Source organism: Amblyomma maculatum, chromosome 2, assembly GCF_055883805.1.
Source record: "Amblyomma maculatum isolate TAMU_Amacu chromosome 2, ASM5588380v1, whole genome shotgun sequence".
NCBI lineage: Eukaryota > Metazoa > Arthropoda > Arachnida > Ixodida > Ixodidae > Amblyomma > Amblyomma maculatum.
In genome coordinates this window covers 43,316,434-43,336,560 of record NC_139345.1, presented here as the reverse complement: position 1 = coordinate 43,336,560, position 20,127 = coordinate 43,316,434, and the positions used below count along the sequence as shown (strand labels likewise).

Below are 20,127 nucleotides of genomic sequence, written 5' to 3'. Positions count from 1 at the left end.
GGGAAACAGTAGTTGAGCGCCGTAACCACTGCACCACCCTGCGGGCTAATATAGTTAGGATGATCGCTTTACCATCACACCAATTAGAGATGAAGTTGGTGAAGTTCCGAAGGCAATATGCCAGCCTGGTTGCCTTTATTTCCACTGATACTTCCACCACCAAGACAATCAGTGTTATCTCATCCATTCTTAGCATTTCGTAGAAGATACGTTCTTCTTTCTAAGCATCGTTTAGGAACGAAGCAGTAGCTCCGTCTAGAATTAAAAATGTATAAAATTTAACGGACAAAAAGCGAGACTTCGTCTGTCGTTACTATACTTTAGTGTCTGTCATGCGTTGGTCTTTGCTAGCCAGAGTTACCTCCGGACACAGATCGCTTCAGAGCTGAAAGTTTAGGAGACCTTAATTTTTCAAGAAGTACTTAGCCTTCTTGCAAATGCCTAATTGAAATTATTTTTTATTTTAGTGTTCATTTAACCTGCGGTTGTTGACCTGAAGCAACCGGCATGGCTATTACGTCGAGTCGTTTCTTCACAAAGAAAAAAAAAAAGAAGAGAAAAGATAAACACATCGTACAGAAAGCAGCCTAGCAGAACTCGGACGAGAATCAGCAACCTTGTTCGGCTTGCTTTGAGCCTTTTTAATCTGGCTAAATGATCCGCGTAAACAGAACTTGCCGCAAGCTTCAGGTTCAATGTGTTTTAAATTTGTCCACTTCTCTCCTTGGTGTAATCGCCAGGTAGTGCAGCTCTGTGCATTGTATTACCATTTGTTGAGCGCTGTAGTGACGATTTCTGTTCGTTATGTCGTAACTTCGCAGGCAATCTTTGTTTTAACGGGTTAGCATTACAGGTACCATTCACCGAAAGGCCGGCGTCGCGGCCGTCCGCTGGCGTTGGCGTTGTGAGCGAGAAATCACGGGTATGACGTTGACAGGCGGCAGCTGGCAGGTGACACAGCCCAGCGCTAACTGGACGTAGGGTTTCCTGGCATTGCGTTTTGTAGAAGCTGCGAACTCGAACCGTTCCTTCTACCAGGAAGATTGATACCAGAACCAGCCTGCCAGGACCCTAGCATTCACGGCGCCCTTTGGCCACGCAGGCACCATAATACGGCTTGGTTAAAACGGAGCTTTATATGTGAGCTGGTGGCCTACGCTATCGCGTCATACCCTTAAAGGCGAAGAATAAGTGTCCGCATAATGTTTGCCAACATCATCATCATCATCCCGACTACATCCACTGCATGACACAGGTCTATACCAATATCCTCAGTGAACCCTGTCCGGAGCCAGGGACGGCCCTCTTATATTGGCATGCTTCCTAATTTCTTCTGCTCAGTTGAGTTTTTATAGCTGGCTACTACAAACTCGGGTATCTTGAGTGGCCCAATTTGCTCTATTCCTATCTTTTTACAATACGCCTTAAGTTAGGTTCCGCTCTTTGCGTTATCAGGCACTTTTCTACCGCAAAGGTAACTGCAGCAGTTATGCAGTTTCAGCCTGACGCATGTTTTTAAGCTGACATTCATAATATAACAGAACATGCCAAGAGCACATGACCCTATTTCTATTCGCTTCACTGGTTTACCATCGTGGCCCAGATAAGTAATTACTAATTGAATTTATTGTATGCATTTACTCACAACGGGCGCCGCATTCTTGCTTATCGTAAACCGCTATTCCGTTTTGTGGTTGTTCAGTATATTTCCCAGTTTACTGCGAATTAAATGTTATATCTAACACTCCACACTTGGTATCTAGATCCCCAATAATATTTTGAAATTCTTTCCTCGAGTTACTTAGAAAGACAATATCATCAATTAATTGCAGGTGGTCGAAATTTCCGGAGTCCTCCACTACGGCGTCTCTCATAACCTGAGTCGCTTTGGGACGTTAAAACTCCACAAACCAACCAACCAACCAACCAAGTGAATTGCAGATTGCTAAGGTAGCTTGTGTTATTCTTAACCCCGTCTCTCATAATTCCAAATCTCTATACCTCTTTTAAACTTGCGATCAATATTTCTCGCGAGATTGTGTCTCTCTGACTGGCACTTTCTTTGATGAGGATTATATTACTTTATATTTATCGACGATAAGTCTAAATATTGCCGCGAACCTTTCAAATGCTTATTTGTTCTTTTTCAGCAGCCGCCAGAATGCGGCCTTATTACTCTGATTTGAACGCACGGATCAATTCTGTATTATTTGCTTGTTCATGTTCGTCGTCGCAAGACGCGGCTTTATGATTTCCTTTGTGACGGCAGATCATTCGAGATGTATCTCGAAAGATTCCAGCCACGCACGTGTGCTTCTACAATGTTCCAGGTCATGCTAGTCACCGTACGCGGTTTTACCTAGATCTTTCTTCGACGCCCTTAAATTGAGCGCTGAGAAATGAAACTGCATTCTTTGTTCGACGACCGCCGAGCCCAATCGTTGCCAATGCCGCCGCCGAATCGCTTAGTTCTTCTGCGGGGCGCAAGTCAGCCCAATAAAGAGCTTCTTCAGTCCCCTCCCAGACTCTTCATTTGTGTCAGCGACCTTGTCACCACCACGTGACAATATATTTGATGGTATTGCACATATCTGTCACGAGCGTGTCTACCTAGCACTCCAGTTAAGGTAAAGAGCCACAGCATATGTCATTGCGGCATATAGCAATGGCAGCGGCCTCCTGTGGTCACTTCATCTCTCCAAACTAAGCATGTTTACATTTGCAGGATGCTCGCTCAAAATACTATCTGCTTCATTGATGTTATTCTTGTTGTTACCTTTACAACTTCAGTCGTGTAATTCTGACTTCCAGTTCCGGTATTCTCATTGGTGAAAGAAGGCATACAAATCGATAAATTATTGGTTTGATTTAGCTTGATTTATGGAGCTTAACGTCCAAAGCGGCTCAGGCTATGAGAGGCAACGGATTCCATGGATTCAGCAAACTATTTCGTTCAGCAATCTCTAGTAATTACTTATCCTATAGCTATTCCAGAAATGTATACCATAGTTACCTACTGTCTGGTCTATGCCCGCTTCTGCATAGTTGCATTTTTCTGTAATATAGAAGCGCCGGTGTCATTATCAGGCAGTAAAGCTCCCTCGAAAGTCTGTCTAAATAACTAAAAAATAGCGGTGAATGAAAGGAAGAGATCGGATTGATTGAAACAGGAGCCCAGTATGCAAACAAAGCTATTATTTTCTAACCGCGAAAGCCTTCATGTCTGAAGGAGAGATAAATGTGACCGGTCCAGGCATTCGAAGTTCTTTTCGTTCTCTCTTTGGCGGCTAAAGCCTTTCATTGCATGTTTGATTACACGGGCTGCTCCTATTGGTAGTTTGATTGAGTGCCTAAACGCATTTCTGATCACGTTTTAGCAAACGGGCGTCCAAGAACCATTTATGCGAAGAATAGAGAGGAAACAGATAGGGGAAAAAAAAAAAGAGAAGGACGTGCTTAAAATCCTTATTCGGCGTCCGAGATGCACGCGGAAGCTTATCTGGGCCTCGCCGAGGCAAGGCACGCGAACGGCAAAGCCAGGGGATTTGGACGCCGACTCTCCGAGGAACGACTCAGCTGCCACCGTTCACTCGACCCATTTGGAATTTGCTTCGTCGACGGTTTAACAGCGGGGTAAAAGAGAACAAAAACTTATATCAGCCGGGAAGACAACCCATCAGCTTTAAAAGCTGCGTCCCACAGCAAGCACGGCGCGAAATCGTCTCAATTTTTGTTCTTTATTTTAACTAAGCCTTATCTGCACTGTTATTTTCGCGCTGAGAAGACGGAATAACGGAGAAAAGCGAGCAGGGCTGCCTCGTCATTAGCTGTTGGCGATACGAGGACGCACGAGTTGTTCGCTTTCGTTTCTTGCATGTTTGGACGATCATTGTTCAGTGGAGCCCAGTCAGAAAAAGAGAAAAAAGGCACGCTGATCCACAGAAAACATCACTTGTTACCGGGTTTTCAACCATTTAACTGTTTCTTGCCGCTTGCGCATAAGTACTGAGCCAAAGGAAAGATAAGGATTATTCTCGTACCATTCTAAGTGACACATGAGCCCTTTTGCGTCTTTTGTCATACTCTCTCTCACCTCGTGCCTGTAGCGCAGCAACAAAAGAAGCTGAATAATTTAAAGACAGCAATAGAGAGAGACGACGTGTAAACAGAAACTGACTGGTTGTGTGCAGTCGCTTGGGTGGGCATTAGTAACAACAATGCGCGCAGTTGGAACACACACTCCGCCCGACACACTAGGAAAACAGTTTCTACGCGCGTGCATATCTTTGTCGGTAAACTATGCTTGGCGTGCGCCTGGCAGCTCTGTTTTTTTTTTTTTATTTCTTCTTTTTTTTTGTTGCTTTTTTTTTCTTTTTTTAAAGCCCTGCCATTCGACGGCAACAAAAACGCGAAGGCGCTTTCTGTAGGGACAGCTATTAACTGGCCACTCTCGCGCTTACCCGTCTTTTGTGGTGCATATCTTTTCATTTGTTGTTTTGAACTGTATTTTCTTGACCTTGTACCCCATTTTCATAGCGAGCATGGTTATCAGACGAACAGTGAATAGTCGATTCTGTCTGTTTTTTAAAGCACCTCAGAAAACGCTTCTTTTTCTAAGCAAGGCTGTACGAGTCAATAAACGAATTTATATTTGCTCTGTATTTTTGCTTTTGCAAGAGTGGTTGTTTTCTTAGAAACCGAGTTTTTAGTTTGAGCTTAGGATTGAAAAGGAAGTTGCACTCTGACCTCATTATTGTTGTTTTTCTTTGACAAAAGTCACTACAGTGTGCATTGAATTGCATTGCAGATGGGCTAGAAACTTTTCGCAGTAGGCGAACACGTCAAACAAATAACTTCTTGATTCTTGGCAGAGTCCTTCTTGGCAGAAAGAAATTATCTGAAATTGATATGGAATTTGAAGACTGAGAAAAATGACGAATTGTGTACAACCCTTGAAAACTATACCGGCCACTTTCAGGATAAGTCATTAAACATAAAAATTCTAAATTTAGTGCTTCAACGTATCAAAAAGACTCACGAGCAATTGTAATGGATGCTATAGTAGATAGCTGCAGGATAATTTAAATTACGCGGTGTTCTTTAACGAAAGCTGACGTGACACAGCTCACTAGAACTTTTGTTTCGCCTCCGGACCCCTGAGATGAAAACTGCGGCCTTCGGATCAGCGGGTTTAATTCCAAACCTACTGAGTCACCGAGGCGGGTAATCCTTAAACATTGGCTAGTATTCAAGCACGCCTGTAAAATTAAAGCTCTGACCCATTTACCAAATACAAAAAGGTCAAAATAAGCCTCCGCCTGTAATTTAGAGTGTCGGATTACTACATGTACCAGCACGCACCGTTGCAGCGGTGGCGTCGTGAAACCGACCGGTGCGATTCGTCTATTACACGGGGAGAACACAGTAAACTAATACTAGCTCTAGACAAACGATTATTCAATTAACTGAAGCGTATATACTAACACGTGTAGATGATCAAGCCAGTGTACTTCTCTTTTTAATCCTCATCGTCTTATTACCATGCGTAAGGACACGAGAGAATACACTTATTAACTGTGATGAAGACAGAGACACTATGCACACAGTTGACAAAATATAAATGTTCTGCACCCATAGTAATTCTGGCTAACTTAGTTTAGACATGGTAAGACATCCATTTCGTTGGACAGAAATATTGCACCGTGGCTGGCATGTCCTGACTGCGCTCATTTCTCAAGCTTCGCGAGGCAAAAGCTATAATATATTTACGCCCCCCACCTCAACACGGCCTGCAGTTTAGAAAATAAGGAGGATTTGAAGGTGTGTGGTGACGAGACGTATACTATAAAAAATGAATGTATTAAACAAACATAAAATGCTAAAATGAGTCAATGAGTCAATGAGTAATTACTCTCTTACTATAAAATGCTAAAACTAAACAAAAAAGAAATAGGGAGCTGAACGAATAATTGCATTCGCTCTGTTGGAGTGGTTACTCACAGCTGACTTCAAGGATGATCCGCTTGCTGACCGAGGGCAGCACACCGTTGGAGGCGATGCACAGGTAGGCACTCATGTGCAGGCGGGACACCTTCGTGATGTTCAGCCAGGTGCCCTTCACTGAAGGAACTGGAAGAGAAGTAGGCGGACCCGGACTCAACATTACTCAGACACCCTAAATGTGTTTCAGTATAAGAAACAAACAGAAGTAACTGCTGCAGCACACGCCTTACAATTTACCTGCACCTGCCTTCCTGTCATAGCGCTAAGCAAGGCTGCTGTAAGTGAAAGTAAATAACTAGGTATTATCAGCGTGAAAAAGACAAATGTGCAGGTAAATGTCAGTACTTAATATGCCATATATTCGAAAACAAGATAACGTGTATGTGTAACCTCTTGGAAGAGACGCCAAATTTCGAGCTCTTGTTAAGTGAAAGCTACTAATTCGACAGAAGTCTTAGGTTATTATAATTTGGCGTATCGGGAAGAAAAAGGTGTCTCCAACTAAGGCTTTAATTGAGAACGTCATATTTTGAAACGGACTTCGTTCCTTCTTCAGGGTTGCAGCGAATACTCCGATGTGCAGTTTTCGTTGAAGTCGTATAATCTATACGAGCCACACCAACACTCGAGAGGACATTGCAATAGCCCCGAAAAAGGCGGGGAAAAAATACACACGATAAAATGCCACACGGCGTTCGTAGACCCAGATGATGGATAGGAAAAGAGCGTTGCAGCACGTGCACGGTTTTCACAAACGAGCACAAATTGTTCAAAATTTTCACGTAACATTTTCACATATACGAGCCTAAAGAAGATTGTAAATAGTAACACAGATTCATACATTCCCATCTACTACCAGCGCCAATATATCACCAGGCCCTGAAATATGACCAATCAACCTTTCTGTGAACCGTACTTATGAAGGTGGTTTGGTTTGGTTTGTGGGGTTTAACGTCCCAAAGCGACTCAGGCTATGAGAGACGCCGTAGTGGAGGACTCCGGAAATTTCGACCACCTGGGGTTCTTTAACGCGCACTGACATCGCACAGCGAAGGAGTTGTAACAATGTCAAAACTAGCACAATATTAGAAGGCAGCCATATCCCGTGTGAACGAAGTGTTGAAGTCAAGTATCTGCAAGTGATTGACGGACTCCGGCTTTCTGCAATATTACATCGTCGATCAGGACAGACAATCAGACGCACGGCTTGCTCCATTGAAGATGCGTAACGTTTAAGTAGAGTTATGTATCAGATAAGTTTTCGGGATACACATCTCATTGTTTGCCACAAAACAACCCAATTTTCTGAGCACCAAAACCAAAAACTACGATACTTTTCTGCGCTGGCATGATATAGAAGATTCAGCTGGCTCCAGTAAATTGGTACTTACGTATAACTCAAGTGCTAAACACTGAAGTTGGATTAGGTGCACGATGTGCCAATAACGGTGTCAGCGCAGGCCGAAATATATGATGATAACGTACTCCACCGTCCCGAGTAGTTTATGATCCGTTCCACGTACATACTTGATGCTCCATATATTTGAAACCCAGCTACAGGCACGAGTTTTGGGCACACCTGTGAAAGAACCATCTGCCTGGGAAAGAATCAGTTGTAATAGGCGCAGGATAACTGATCGTGTTTCTCTTCGAAGAATTCGAAATAAAACCTTCTAAAGATAACACTGCGCTGTCCCTAATTTTGGAGACGTCGTCTACAAAAGAAATAAAAATGATGGGGAAACACGAGCCGCTTATAGAACGTGCCCTCATTTCTTTCGAATACTCCGCGAAGCAAAACTTCCGGAAGGTCTGCACTTATTCAATAAGAAGAGCTCGACTCGATTCAGTAACATCGAGGGAGAAATCTGAAACTCCGTTCATACTTCTCAAACAGACCCAGACCGGTCTTGAACTTAATATTATGTTCAAGTATATGTATATGTTTATTTTATTCTTTCTTTTATGTGGGCTCGTGAGGTCAAGAAAAGGCTAGAAAAAAGTAGGAAGCAATCGCTGCTGAGCTTCAATCCCAGAAGGAGCCGGTGGCATTACTCTCATTAAATTTGACTTCCTCTCCGCAGGCGCCCAGACAAGGAGCGACGTCTCGCGGTGAGCGGAAAACTTTAAAGGGCGCTTCACGGGCTCACGTTGGTGTTAATCAAGTTATGCGTCCATTAACATCGAAACCCGACCCGCGCTGGCTTTCGCCCTTAGCGCAGCGATTGAATATTCATTCACAACATTGTTACTTAGCTGGGTCTTCTCTCCTTCCCTCTAGCTCTCTTTACAAACGTTCCCTGTTTCAGGCATCAAAAGCTAAATGAACACGAAGTAGCGACGCCTCATTGGCTGCTGTTTGTTTCAGTACTTTTTATCCATCATAGTGTGTAACACTCCCGTGCGCCTTTCCCTTTTGCTGTGAAGCAGCTAGGAAATCTCGTTAGTTACGATAAAAGAAGAAAACTTGGCGACCAAAGTGCTAAGAATGTCTAGGATACGGCGAAGGCTTTACGAAAAGAATTAGAGAACATCCAGAAGCGAAGGCATAACAAGGGACGATCTTTCGATAAAGCTCTCACTACTAGCTCCATAATCGCACCAGCCTTTTGTTTTCGAATCCAGGCCGGATAGACGGGCAAAGGCGAAGCCGGGATAAAGAAGGCGAAGGGGAACAATGGCAGGGTCAGGCCGGCCGCGGCCGTAGGGTAGGGCCGACGAGGGGAGAGTCCACCGCGGGTTACTGCTGGCTGGAGCGCGAGAAATTGATAGGGCGAAACGCAATACTTTTATTCCATTAAAGCCTACCTAATTGAATCTTCCTCTTGTTTCACTGCGGCCTTTTCTTCTGCGCTCTCGGCTCTTCCCCGGCACCGGAGCTGCTGCCATGCAGGCAGCCGCTGTTTAAGCGCCTGACAAAAGACAGGGCACACAGAATGACGGTATTGCCATGGGCTTCTCAAGATTTTGCTCCTTCTTTTAGCTTCTCCTCTTCACTCTGTCAGACTTTTTTTTTTTTTTTTGCCGATTTCGTTCTCCTGATTACTCTCGTTTGGCGGTCGTGAGGCCAGACACGTGAAACGCGGCACGCCTTAGTGGTAACCAAATCTGGCCGTCACGCACTTTTCCAAGCCGTTGTCGGCGCTGGAACGACAACGCTCGGTGGCCAAGCATCTCGCGTGATTTACTTGAAAATTTAGGGTTTCCCGCCTTCACTCGGGCTTGAACCTCTTATGTTTACTTTTCTTTTTTTAATCTTGTTACCCCTGGAAACTGCACTCTGTGGAGTCGTTGAACTTTCGAGAGAAACATTAATAAAAACACGTCTTGGTCGATTCTCTTTCTATCCTAATTTTTTTAGGTAGCACTGCAAAGCTCGTGCCTAAACCTTGAACCACTGTATGGAGGCGATATCAAATTACATGTTTCGCTTTCAGTGCCTGCTAGGCAACAGCAAATGTTGAGCGGGAAGCCATCACTGAATTGACGTTAGAGGCTGACCACGCCAGCCTTATCGCTGGTCATAACCTTAACAAATAGTGCGCCCACAGCTTCCAGCTGGGGTGTTGATAAAGCGCGCACGGACGTGCATCAACGGCCGCATATCCTGGGAACATCCGACCGCCCCCCTTCCCGGCATCCACCGATCGCGCATCCCCAACAATCGCTTATGAGGAGGTATGGGAATGGAAAAACATGTTTTCGTTCCCGAAAGCCTTGCGCAGCCCTTGCTAGCTCTTCGCCGGAACTGGATCTGTGGTTCTAACGTTACCCCCTCCCCCTTCCCATTCTTTCAGAAAGTTTATAATATTTCTAGCTGCTGACAAGAGCCAGAACTCTTAGGACATTTATAAGCGTCATAGCTGGTTTTACCTCTGCCGGTTCGTACACAGCTAGTGCAACATTATCACAAGAATAGCCTCAAATAAATCATCTATTCTTGTGCTGCCGTCATCCTAGCGCCATTGATTATGACGGGATTAAAACGACAACGGAGGAGCACTTGCCAGCAGTGTTATGCGGGTCTTTATTCTACGTTAGGTTGTATAACATATTGCGTAGCTTGGATAGCTTGCGACTATATGCCATACAAAATTTGTGAGCCAATAGAGGCTCAAATTAAGAAATCAGTGATTAGGCTATTTGCGAAGTGCATGCACACGAACAAAGGTTCGCAGGGGAGGCCGCACTCAGAAGCAGTTGATGCTTTTGCGTCATGCTATTAAATGCAGAGCTTAAGTGCCCCCCTTCCCCTTTTTCCGACTCATTTTATTTCGAGCTTTTGTGCATTTATATTTTGTGACATTGCTTCTGAGCTTGCCATTGTTTAATCCCGGGCTAGCACTTATATTTCGAACTTGTTAATTTTATCTCCTAGCACAGCTTTTATTTCTAATTTCCACTTTTCCCTTCATTTTCACCTTTTTGTTAGTGTATATGTGAACATTTTGGTCAAATGTGGTTAAGGAAATCTGCGAAGGTGGAGTATATTTATAATTAGGAAGCAATTAATCATCATAATCCACCCGCATGCAGCCATATGGTTATAAAAAATCGACAGGACTGTGGAATCTACACTGCAGAAATGCGAAAGCTGGAGTTTTGGTGCTGCATACGGTGCAAATTACGTTTGCTCTCATCATTATTATGAACTAAATGCACCGCCATTATCAATGCTACTGTCATATAGCTGTATAACGTCACAACACCTGTGGCGCTCCTGGCGGAGAGAGCGGGAGTTAGGCCGCCGTTCATGTGCACCGCCGTCTCTCACGGACGGCGCGAGTTGGACGCCCAGCTTTGAGGCGTGACGTCATAACAACTGTGGCGCTCCTGGCGGAGAGAGCGGGAGTTAGGCCGCCGTTCATGCGCACCGCCGTCTCTCACGAACGGCGCGAGTTGGTCGCCCAGCTTTGAGGCGTGACGTCACACAGAGATCATGCGAAAGGTCATTTCATGTGCACCGCTGTTGCACCGCAAATGCGTGAAAGTGAAAGTAGTATTGCTTTCGCAATAAAAGAAAGCTGTACCGCTACCGTGGAAACTTCGTATTTATCCTGCTCCGGGGCTTGGACCTGGGACCAGCGCATCTCAGGAGACTACTACTTCACAGGTCACCGCCGCCTCCCCACATCCTTCTGAGTATTAATAAATACAAATACAATGACGTTCAAAGCAAATATTTTACATCAAAAGAGTATAGAAATCTGTTTACAGAACTTCCTCGTGCAAAGCGATTTTAAGGTCTTCTTTTCAACTTCGCAGAAAACACTCCCCCTCCATCCGCGCAACCCCTTCAACTACGTGACCCTGATGTTGATGTTTGTAATGTTCATGTATCAAGACGACCGTAGACACTGCAACGTGATTGCGGCTACTAAGCAAAAGAAGCCGTGTGTCGTTTGGTGACCCCTCTCCTTCTCTTTTTTTTTTTTTCTTTTTTTGGATTTCATTTCCTTCGCGCGTCGCTATTGTATTGTCGGCCGTTTCCTGGCAAGAAGGAATGTGGGCTGACTGATGCGAGTAAACAAAGCGGCGCTCCTGCAAGCAGAAACACGATAAAATGCATTTGCGTCTCTAATCAAGGTATAGACATCTAGGCACCACAAATTCAATACTCGCCAGTCGGTTCGGCTGCCCTACTTTTGATGCAACAAATGAAATTTATTTTCAAAAAACAGGACCCGCAATAATGAAAATGAAATTTCGCTGCTCCCCATTCCTTGTTTAGGGAGCTTTGATTTTAAGGCAATCTGAAATTATTTGTTTTCCTCTAGTTGGTGGCCTACTTCTTTTTCTAAGAATCGATGAGAGCTATGAAAAAAGGCATATTTCACTTTCGATTTGGAATGTGTTGACGGAAGGCACAGGAATTGAGGTCTTTTTTTGTGACTTTCTCAGCTTATTGAGCAGTGGCTTTGTCTGTTTTGGTGACAATGCAGTGATTCTTCAAGACTGGAAAAATAGGTGGGGACTTTCAGCCAAGTTCGTCACCACATCCGGGAAGTGCTCCGAATGGCACGGTTCTAAATGCATGTTTGCGGCGTTGTATGTTCGTAATCCCACATTCACCTGTCACCTTGCTGTCTTTTTCTTGAGGAAAATATTTTTTTTTTATTTGGTTTTCCTGGCTTGCTTTTCGTGGTACATCCGGCAGTAAACCATGATGCTTGAGAAGATGAAGTTTTCATTCATTGCTTACTAAGATGGCGATGGATTTAGCAGTCTCAAGAAACACGGGCATAGCTAGAATGTTTCATTTATGGAAGTTAGAAATGCTAGATTATGTCAGGGTGACCTTTCCGCATTATGTGATAAATAAAGCCCGCTTAATTGAAACTGTTGGTGTTCGGCAAGACTAGACCAATGCAACTACTCTTTATGGGAACTCTTATTATAGCAAAAGGGAGTACTGTTAATACAAATAATCACACAACAAAGGTTGATATCTAAGATCCAATGATCTGGAGTGCCATACCTCCATCAAAGCGCAGGTACTAACTTCCTGTTATTTCGGAGAGCAGTAGAGTCGTTCGTAGGACTATTTTCGCATTCAAGGTAAAAAAGAAAACAAAAAACATGAAACAGGCTGAAAAAAAAAAAATGCGAGTACTTGAAGGAAGAAGGGCACTCTTGCAGCTTTTTCTTTGTTCTACTCGAAAAGTGAGGCTAATAGAAAACGCCTGCGGTGCCTCTTTTTTCTTGCTTTTCCCGCCATTTGCTTCCGACAAGAACACTGCTCGGCTCCAGCGTAAAATTTGTGAAGCTTTCCTGAGCAGGCCTGCTGCTGCCTCAGCTAGCAAGCAAACTTAGACACGGAGACAGTTTTGTCGCCGAGTCGCAGAGTCGAAGTCGTCTAGCGAGCGGACTCGGTCGGGGCCGAAGTGTGGGGGACCGAAAGAACAACGGTGTTCATTACGACCGGGGCACCAGTTCCGAGATAGCGGGGAGGGGGACCCATCTGGTCGGGGGTTTGGGCCGCCTTGTAATCAGAAATTCAATTACAACGCTCTAGCTTTCTCCCTCTTTCACTCCTTCCCCTGCTTCCTCGTTTTTTTTTTTCTTTCTTTCTCTCTCCACCGAGGTCTCGAATCTCTTCCGCTGTCTTACGGAAAGGCGCCGAAACGACTTCGCGACACTTGGACGGCGATGCTTCGGAGCCGCGTTCCCGAGTATCGCTGCCGCAAAGAGAAGCTGCTTCGAGACCCCACCTCCCCCCTTCCCCTGCTTCCTCGAACACGTTATTGGAGAAAAGCCCTGGTTACTTAATGGCGCCCGGCCCGCGCGGGTTTTGAACTGCGTAACAGCCGACTCGAGGTGACAGCGTAGGCACGCGCGAGCATTGATTAAGGCCTCTCTCTCTCCCAGCGTCGCCGGCCCGTTTCACGGAGCGGCTGATACGCTCGCCCTGTTGTTGTTAGGGTGAGGGTTGAAGGGGAGGGGTGAGGTCGCCGTTTACTCCGCCTGACTAATTGCCCGAGTGGCGTTTCGGGCCTGAAACGTTCCAGCCGCGGCGGCGTATACACGTCGGAAAAGGGGTGACCGTGGAGGAGAAGGCAGAAAGACGGGGAGAGAGCGTGGTGGGTGGTGTGATTTGGAGACGACAGATGGCACTGAAAACGCTAGGAGCCAGCGTCGCGGGATTGAGAACGGTGGCAGAGAGAACAGAAAAGAACGGCGAAAGGCGAACGAGATCAAGGAGGTTCGCGTTTAATGGGAGGGATTTTGATTCGAAAAGTCGCAGGCTCCGAAGCCATCTGTGGTTCGCTGTTATCGTTTGAAGCCGATGGGGAGCGAAGAGAAGAGGGGATACTCGCTCGCCTGCTGTTAAGGACGCGAGAGTGAATGGGGACCGCTGCTGGCTGCGAAAGACCCCGTCCGAGAGGAAAGCTTGTAACTCGAGCCCCATTAATTTGAAAAGATTGCAACCGTTGACTCCGCAAGAGGCGCTCAGCTCCTACGTTACGCGCTTCGTTTTTCTTCGCCGATGGCCCTATTGTTTGTAAAGTCGCGTGTACGTGTGACGCCATGCTGCTATTTGCTTCTTTCACGGAAGCATGTTGCGGCACAGCCGGCGAAAGAAAGGAGAGAAATTGATTGCCTGTGCGTTCTGCGACCAGCGCGTGGTTTGGAAGCATACAAATTACGGCTTCTTCGTCATCTTTTGTTGCAGGCCCACTAATGTTCGGTATTTGTCAGAACTTTCTATTTGGTGAAAGCCGTGAATTTAGCTCCGTCACCAGAAATAAAAGTCTCGAATGCAGCTCCCATCTGTGGCTTCATTACAGCTGAGCTATTTTGTTTCTGTATCACGGTCTGGCTTGGTGCGCTCGATAAAACGTTCTACACGGAAATAGCATTTTTGAATTCGACTTGCGCTGTGTTGTCAGTTATGTTTGACACCTCCCTGAGTACATCTCCTAGTTTCCGTAGTGTTTAGACACAACTTTACCGGACGGCATCGCAAACCGTGGTTGGTACAATGCTCTTCTGCAATAGTTGGGCATGTCATACCTGAAACCTTGTTGCCCGTTGTCTTTCGTTCTTTTTGCGGAGGAAAATGCCACTAATCGCATTGTGAAGGGGAGTTAATTGTTGGCCAGCGAGATCTAACCTGTCTTTCAATCATCATCATAATCATCATCAGCCTGATTATACCCACTGCAGGGCGAAGGCCTCTCCCATATTTCTCCACTTAACCCGGTTCTGTGCTACCTGCATCCACTTGACCCCTGCGAACTTCTTAATCTCATCCGCCCACCTAACTTTCTGCCGCCCCCTGCTACGCTTTCCTTCCCTTGGAATCCAGTTTGTTACCCTCAGCGACCATCGGTTATCCTCTCTTCGCACTACATGTCCTGCCCATGTCCATTTCTTCTTCTTAATTTCTACTAGAATGTCGGTAACTTGAGTTATTTCTCTGACCCACTCTGCACGCTTTCTATCTCTTAATGTTACCCCTACCATTTTTCGTTCCATAGCCCTCTGGGTTGTCCTCAACTTAAGTAGAACTCTCTTGGTTAGCCTCCACGTTTCAGCCCCGTCTTTCAATAACGATCGCTAAAAATATTTGCATGCAAAGGTTTGGGAGGCTAATTTTGTGTTTGATGACTACGCCCCTATTTTCTAATTTCCTGATATCATGAACCCGGTTCAGTAGGTTGAACAGGAACTTGGTTGTCGCTGCGCGCTTCAGACCCGTCTTTTCCTATGCTCAACACCACCGGCATCTGCACAATATATATTCACTCAAGCAAGTATGAGTGTGTAAATTCCATCAAAATTAAACGTTTTCTAAACAAATTTATCAGATTAAACAACTCTCTTGGTGCGCTATGCCTAGATCACTTCGTAGAGGTCTCTGCTCCTGTATACCAATGTCCGTCCAGAGTCATATTAACTCAGATATTCAACGCAAACACTTAAAAACTCAAATACTCAATGTTTAACTCAATACGGTCGCCTTGCATTCTCGTAGTCATCGCCTCAGAATTCGATCGCAGACACCAGTCATGGAAGGATCGAAGGAGGTGACGACCGGCGTTACGCTTATCCCATCGCACCGCAGCCGGTGCTTTTCTTACACTTTTGGAGCTGCCTCGCTAAGGCAGTGAAGCCACTAGAACAGTAAGGACCAGTGAAACATGGCCAGCAATGCCGGCTTATATGAAAAGTAGAATCTTGCTATACACCTGGGCTTCAATTAGCCACACTCGCACTTTACCTTTTTTTTTTTTTTGCTTCCTATTGTATGGTGCGCAATGAAATTCGGCGCTGTAAATCTTTTATTATATAGTCCCTTAATAAAGAGCAGAACTCAGAATGAAATCTGTGAAAGTGTGAACCTCAAAGTGTTTTCGTTTAAGCGTGCGACAATTTCTCACTCACTAAGGGTGAAATGACAAAGTGAGTGATCGGGCCATGACGTGATGTTTGCGTTTTCTGCCCGAAAATACCAAAAGTGCGCCAGCATTATTGCAGTGTGGAGCGCCGCACCACAAGAAAAAGAAATTTCCTAGCAGCACTATCCGCGTTGCTTAGTTTATTGTCAAACCAAGAGGTACACACGGCGTTTTTTTATTAGCGCCTGTTTTTATAGGTAAGTTATATATATAGGCACACCAGGGCATCGTATTACGTCGTTGTATCCGCCGGACCCCTGCCGTGAAGCGGTGTGGCGGACGCATCCAAATCAAGCCAGCGCTACTGACCTTTCTCGCGGCCGAACGCGATTTCCTGGTCGTCTTCTCTTCTCCACGTGATTTCCGGTTCCGGGGTCCCCTTGGCAACGCACTTGAGCGCCGCTTCGCCGCCTTCTCGGACTTCGGTGTCCGAGCTGGTGTTTTCTTCGTCGATCTTGGGCGGCACTGCGTAATAAAATGAGGCCATGGAGCTACGCACACGACACTTCGCACTGCCAGCCAATAGGCATGGCGCAGAAGAATTGCGTTCGCTCGAAGATAAAAAGAAATATACACTCATGTCCGGGCACATCGAAGCTTGCTTTGGGCACTTTTATTTGAAAGCGCTTTTGGGAAATGGGATTTCCGCTGTAAAGGCCTTGCCTGACACGAACAAGACATTCGAATCTCTAGAATTCAGCTCCTTTCCCTGAAATTATTGCACCCATGTCACAAGTAGAGAAGAGTTAAAGTCTGACAAATCTACGTGTCAGGAGCGATAATGGCGACGCAGTGAATTTCATGTATAACAAAGTAGACCAAGCAGCTGTGTCTGCGAGAAAATTCGATTTAAAAAAAAAAAAAAAACGTTAGTTTGAATAATCAGTTATATTCTGCATAGAGAAGGGTGACTTAAATAATAGGGGCGTTGTTTATAAATATGGTTTATTTTGATATCACGTTTTGTTTTTGTTTTACACTTGTTTCACATCATCGTTCATATCCATATTCGTATTGCTCACTTCGCATATGCTCACTCCATAGAGACAGCCGAGCACAAGGACAAAAACGCGCAACGAAAAAGAACGTCGACGTAAAACTACATTCGATAATTCTTTTTATTTTCTTCGTTTTCATACAGACGCAGTACGGGATTAGGCACCGCATAACGCCACACTTCTCTCGATTTTGAACAAAGCAAACATCCAGACCACAGAGCTTTCAGACAGCGTAATGGCTCTGATTAAGGAAATGCGTGCGTAGAAAATGCCGCGACTCAGTATGAATGTTAAGGCGGGAGGACCAGTAACAAAGAGTGACAAAAATAAGGATCATTAGAATAAGTTCTCTGCAGCTTTATGTGTGTTAATGGCTTTCTTGTAGCGCATACAAGCAATCCAAGCTGTTCGTTCTATCCGCATATCGACATGAACCATAAAATCCCGTAGAGCTTGAGAGATTTGGATCTCCATGAATGTTTCGTAATAGATACGATACCTGATATATTGCTATAATCTTTGAAAACAGAAATGCCACGAAAACCATAAATACCAAAATTTCGGTAATAAAGATTATCGAGGATTTGCGCGTAAACAGGAAGTAATCTAGAATATTCTTTGAGTGGCCTCTTAGCGTGTGACCAAATCTCTCGCCGGTTCAAATAATTAGATGCAATTTGATGCGCCCCACACTTTATAAGGTAAGGCAGAGCACTGAACGCATGATAAACTAACGCTATCCCGCTAACTGAAAGCGTTCAGAACGCTTCAGTGGCGCCTTGTAGCTAGTGTGAAATATTACAATAATATCATAAAACTGTTACGCAGTTTGCACTAACGTCACATGTTATACTGCAATAGACTAATGTCAACAATTACAAGTACCATTACCCATTTTATTGTAATTTAAGCCTATCGTTATTCCAAAAATTATCCTAATGTTCTTTTTAATGTTCATATAACAATATAAAATGAAGGAAATGAAGGCTGTACATTGGGCGTTGTTAACATATGGCTAGTTATGTCTAAATCAGGACAAAGGTTTCTTCACTATATATTCAATTAACCGTTCCTTTAGCCAGCTGCGGTCACCTTATTTCCGCTGTTTGGGTTTGGGGAAGAAGATGGTCGAAGTTGGCATAGAAAAGTGCGTGGAATGTTAATTTTACTCTCTTGAAGCTCCGCAAAGCGTAAAATATCAAATTTACAAGGCACGAATTGTTTTTACTTCTTGTTGGTTTGCCGACGGTGGCCTTGGTGCCAGAACGAAAGGGGAACACGGCGCCGAACCAAAATGAGAACACGAAAGCGAACCGAATGGAGAACACGAAGGCGAACCGAAAGAATAACACGGCGCCGAGCCGAAAAGAGAAACGGCACCGAACTAAAAGAAGAACAAGAAGCTCAATATCTAAACGAACTTTTTTTTTCGGGTAACCACATGGCGATTACATGCTGCGGTGCTTCTGGAACAGTGCATGCATCGACAAGCGTTCTATGATGGGCAGGCCAGCGCGTGGCACGAAGGAATATATGCTCTTCCCTGCGGCCCGGGCGGCGCACGCGCATTCTTAGTGAAACTTAATGCACGAGGAGACAGCACTACTTGAGTTGATGTCGTTACAATATTCGCGTTGTGGCCGAAATTATATTCCACAGGTCCCTTGGCGCCATCCACCGGCAGGGCCAGTAAGGAGCTCTAATTTGTTCCCTTTGCCACCGCTTGACTGGAAACATAATCTCTAGTTGGAACTAAGTTAAGTTTGAATCCGTACGCTTTTAGGTCTCTGTCGACTCTGTACTACTCTGGAATTAAAAGCATTTTGAATATACTTGCTCGATTACGTGAGGAGAATTGCTTTAAATATTTATGCATAATATTGTCGTTGAAAGCACGGATACTCGTTTTCTTATGCGACCATCACGGCCGGGATTCGGGAGCACGACCTCTGGCCAGGTAATAGCTGAAATATGATTGTCATTGTTTAATGCGTTGCCTGCTCCCTGAATGCACTAATATTGCTAATTTGACTTATAATTTCAAGGGCTATTCGGTCGCATTAACACAACCGATTCCCATGCTTCTCACTCTGCCCTGGTCGTACCCGGCATACTAAAGTACCACCCGGCAACGAAAGCGAGACAGTAGTGCGCCGTATTCCCGTCAGTGATCAGGAGCTGATAGACAGTCACTCACCGACCACGTTGAGGTATCCCACTTGGGACTTCATGGGCGACGTGTTGATCTGGCACATGTAGGCCCCCCGGTCCCTCTCCTGCACGTCGTGGATGTGCAGGTGCCAGGTGCGGTGGCCGTTGTGCGTCACCTTGAAGCGGGAGTTGTGCGTGATCACGCTCTTGGCCAGCGTCAGAAGCGTGAACTTCTCTACGAACATCCAGGCCACCTGCGTACCAACGAATAAATCACTTCAGGAAACGCCGTAATATCCAGTGCATAAAAAACGCCGAATTATTGTTATAAATTTTAAGGTTTTATCAGCAATAAATCCTTTCTTGCGAAAATGTAAAAAAAAAAGACACGGGAAAATCAATCAGAAAAATGATTATTGCGACGTAATGTAATATAGATAGCCACGACGTACAATTCCGTGTCATTTAAGACAATAAATTTCGCTGCAAATATGCAATCGCATGCGCTAAGTAAAGAACGAATTTCAAAACTACTTCTTGAATTGCTAATAATGTATTACGACCACAGAAATTTTCGGGCCGTTTTGCAGTTAGGGTCAGCTTTTTCAACGATTATTTTTTTTTTCAGCCGAGAAGCTGACACTTCGTTGTTGCTTCGGCATATATGCTTTTTAGACAATCTTTTGAGGAACTATAAGAATTCATGTTCTTACAAGTGATACCAGAGATTTAATTATTCTATTTTTACGCTGCACATCACAGGTGAGACAACTGGCATCGACCCAGCGTCTATCTCGATACGCACAAATGTAACGCCAGCCAGCGATAACGCACTCTGTTCAAGATTCTTACGGTTCATATATACATAAAAAAGAGAACATGCGTGACATTATGCGTTCCTTGGAGATTTTTCTACACCTAGTGATATACGCATTGACCAAAATGTACCTCAACATCATCAGAAAGACAGCTGGTGCCGTCGTGTAGTGTGAATTGAAAGCGCCATTGTAATAACTAGGCGACTCTGCCCGGCGGCCAAGAATCTCAAGCTTGCGTAGCCTCGGAAGAAAAAG

General features: G+C 44.8%; 1 protein-coding gene across 1 annotated transcript in view; it reads right to left on the bottom strand.

Annotated features, from left to right (window-relative positions):
- LOC146198539 (lachesin-like) overlaps positions 1–19,308 on the bottom strand; it is a 39,993-nt gene extending 20,685 nt beyond the window's left edge. The window contains exons 1-3 of the mRNA XM_084594041.1: positions 19,101–19,308; positions 16,215–16,370; positions 6,001–6,129 (exon numbers count right to left, since the gene is read on the bottom strand). Of these exons, the coding sequence (XP_084450167.1) occupies positions 6,001–6,129; positions 16,215–16,370; positions 19,101–19,299 (484 nt within the window). The 5' untranslated portion in view covers positions 19,300–19,308. The remainder of the gene's footprint in view (positions 1–6,000; positions 6,130–16,214; positions 16,371–19,100) is intronic.
- Positions 19,309–20,127: the final 819 nt, after the last annotated feature.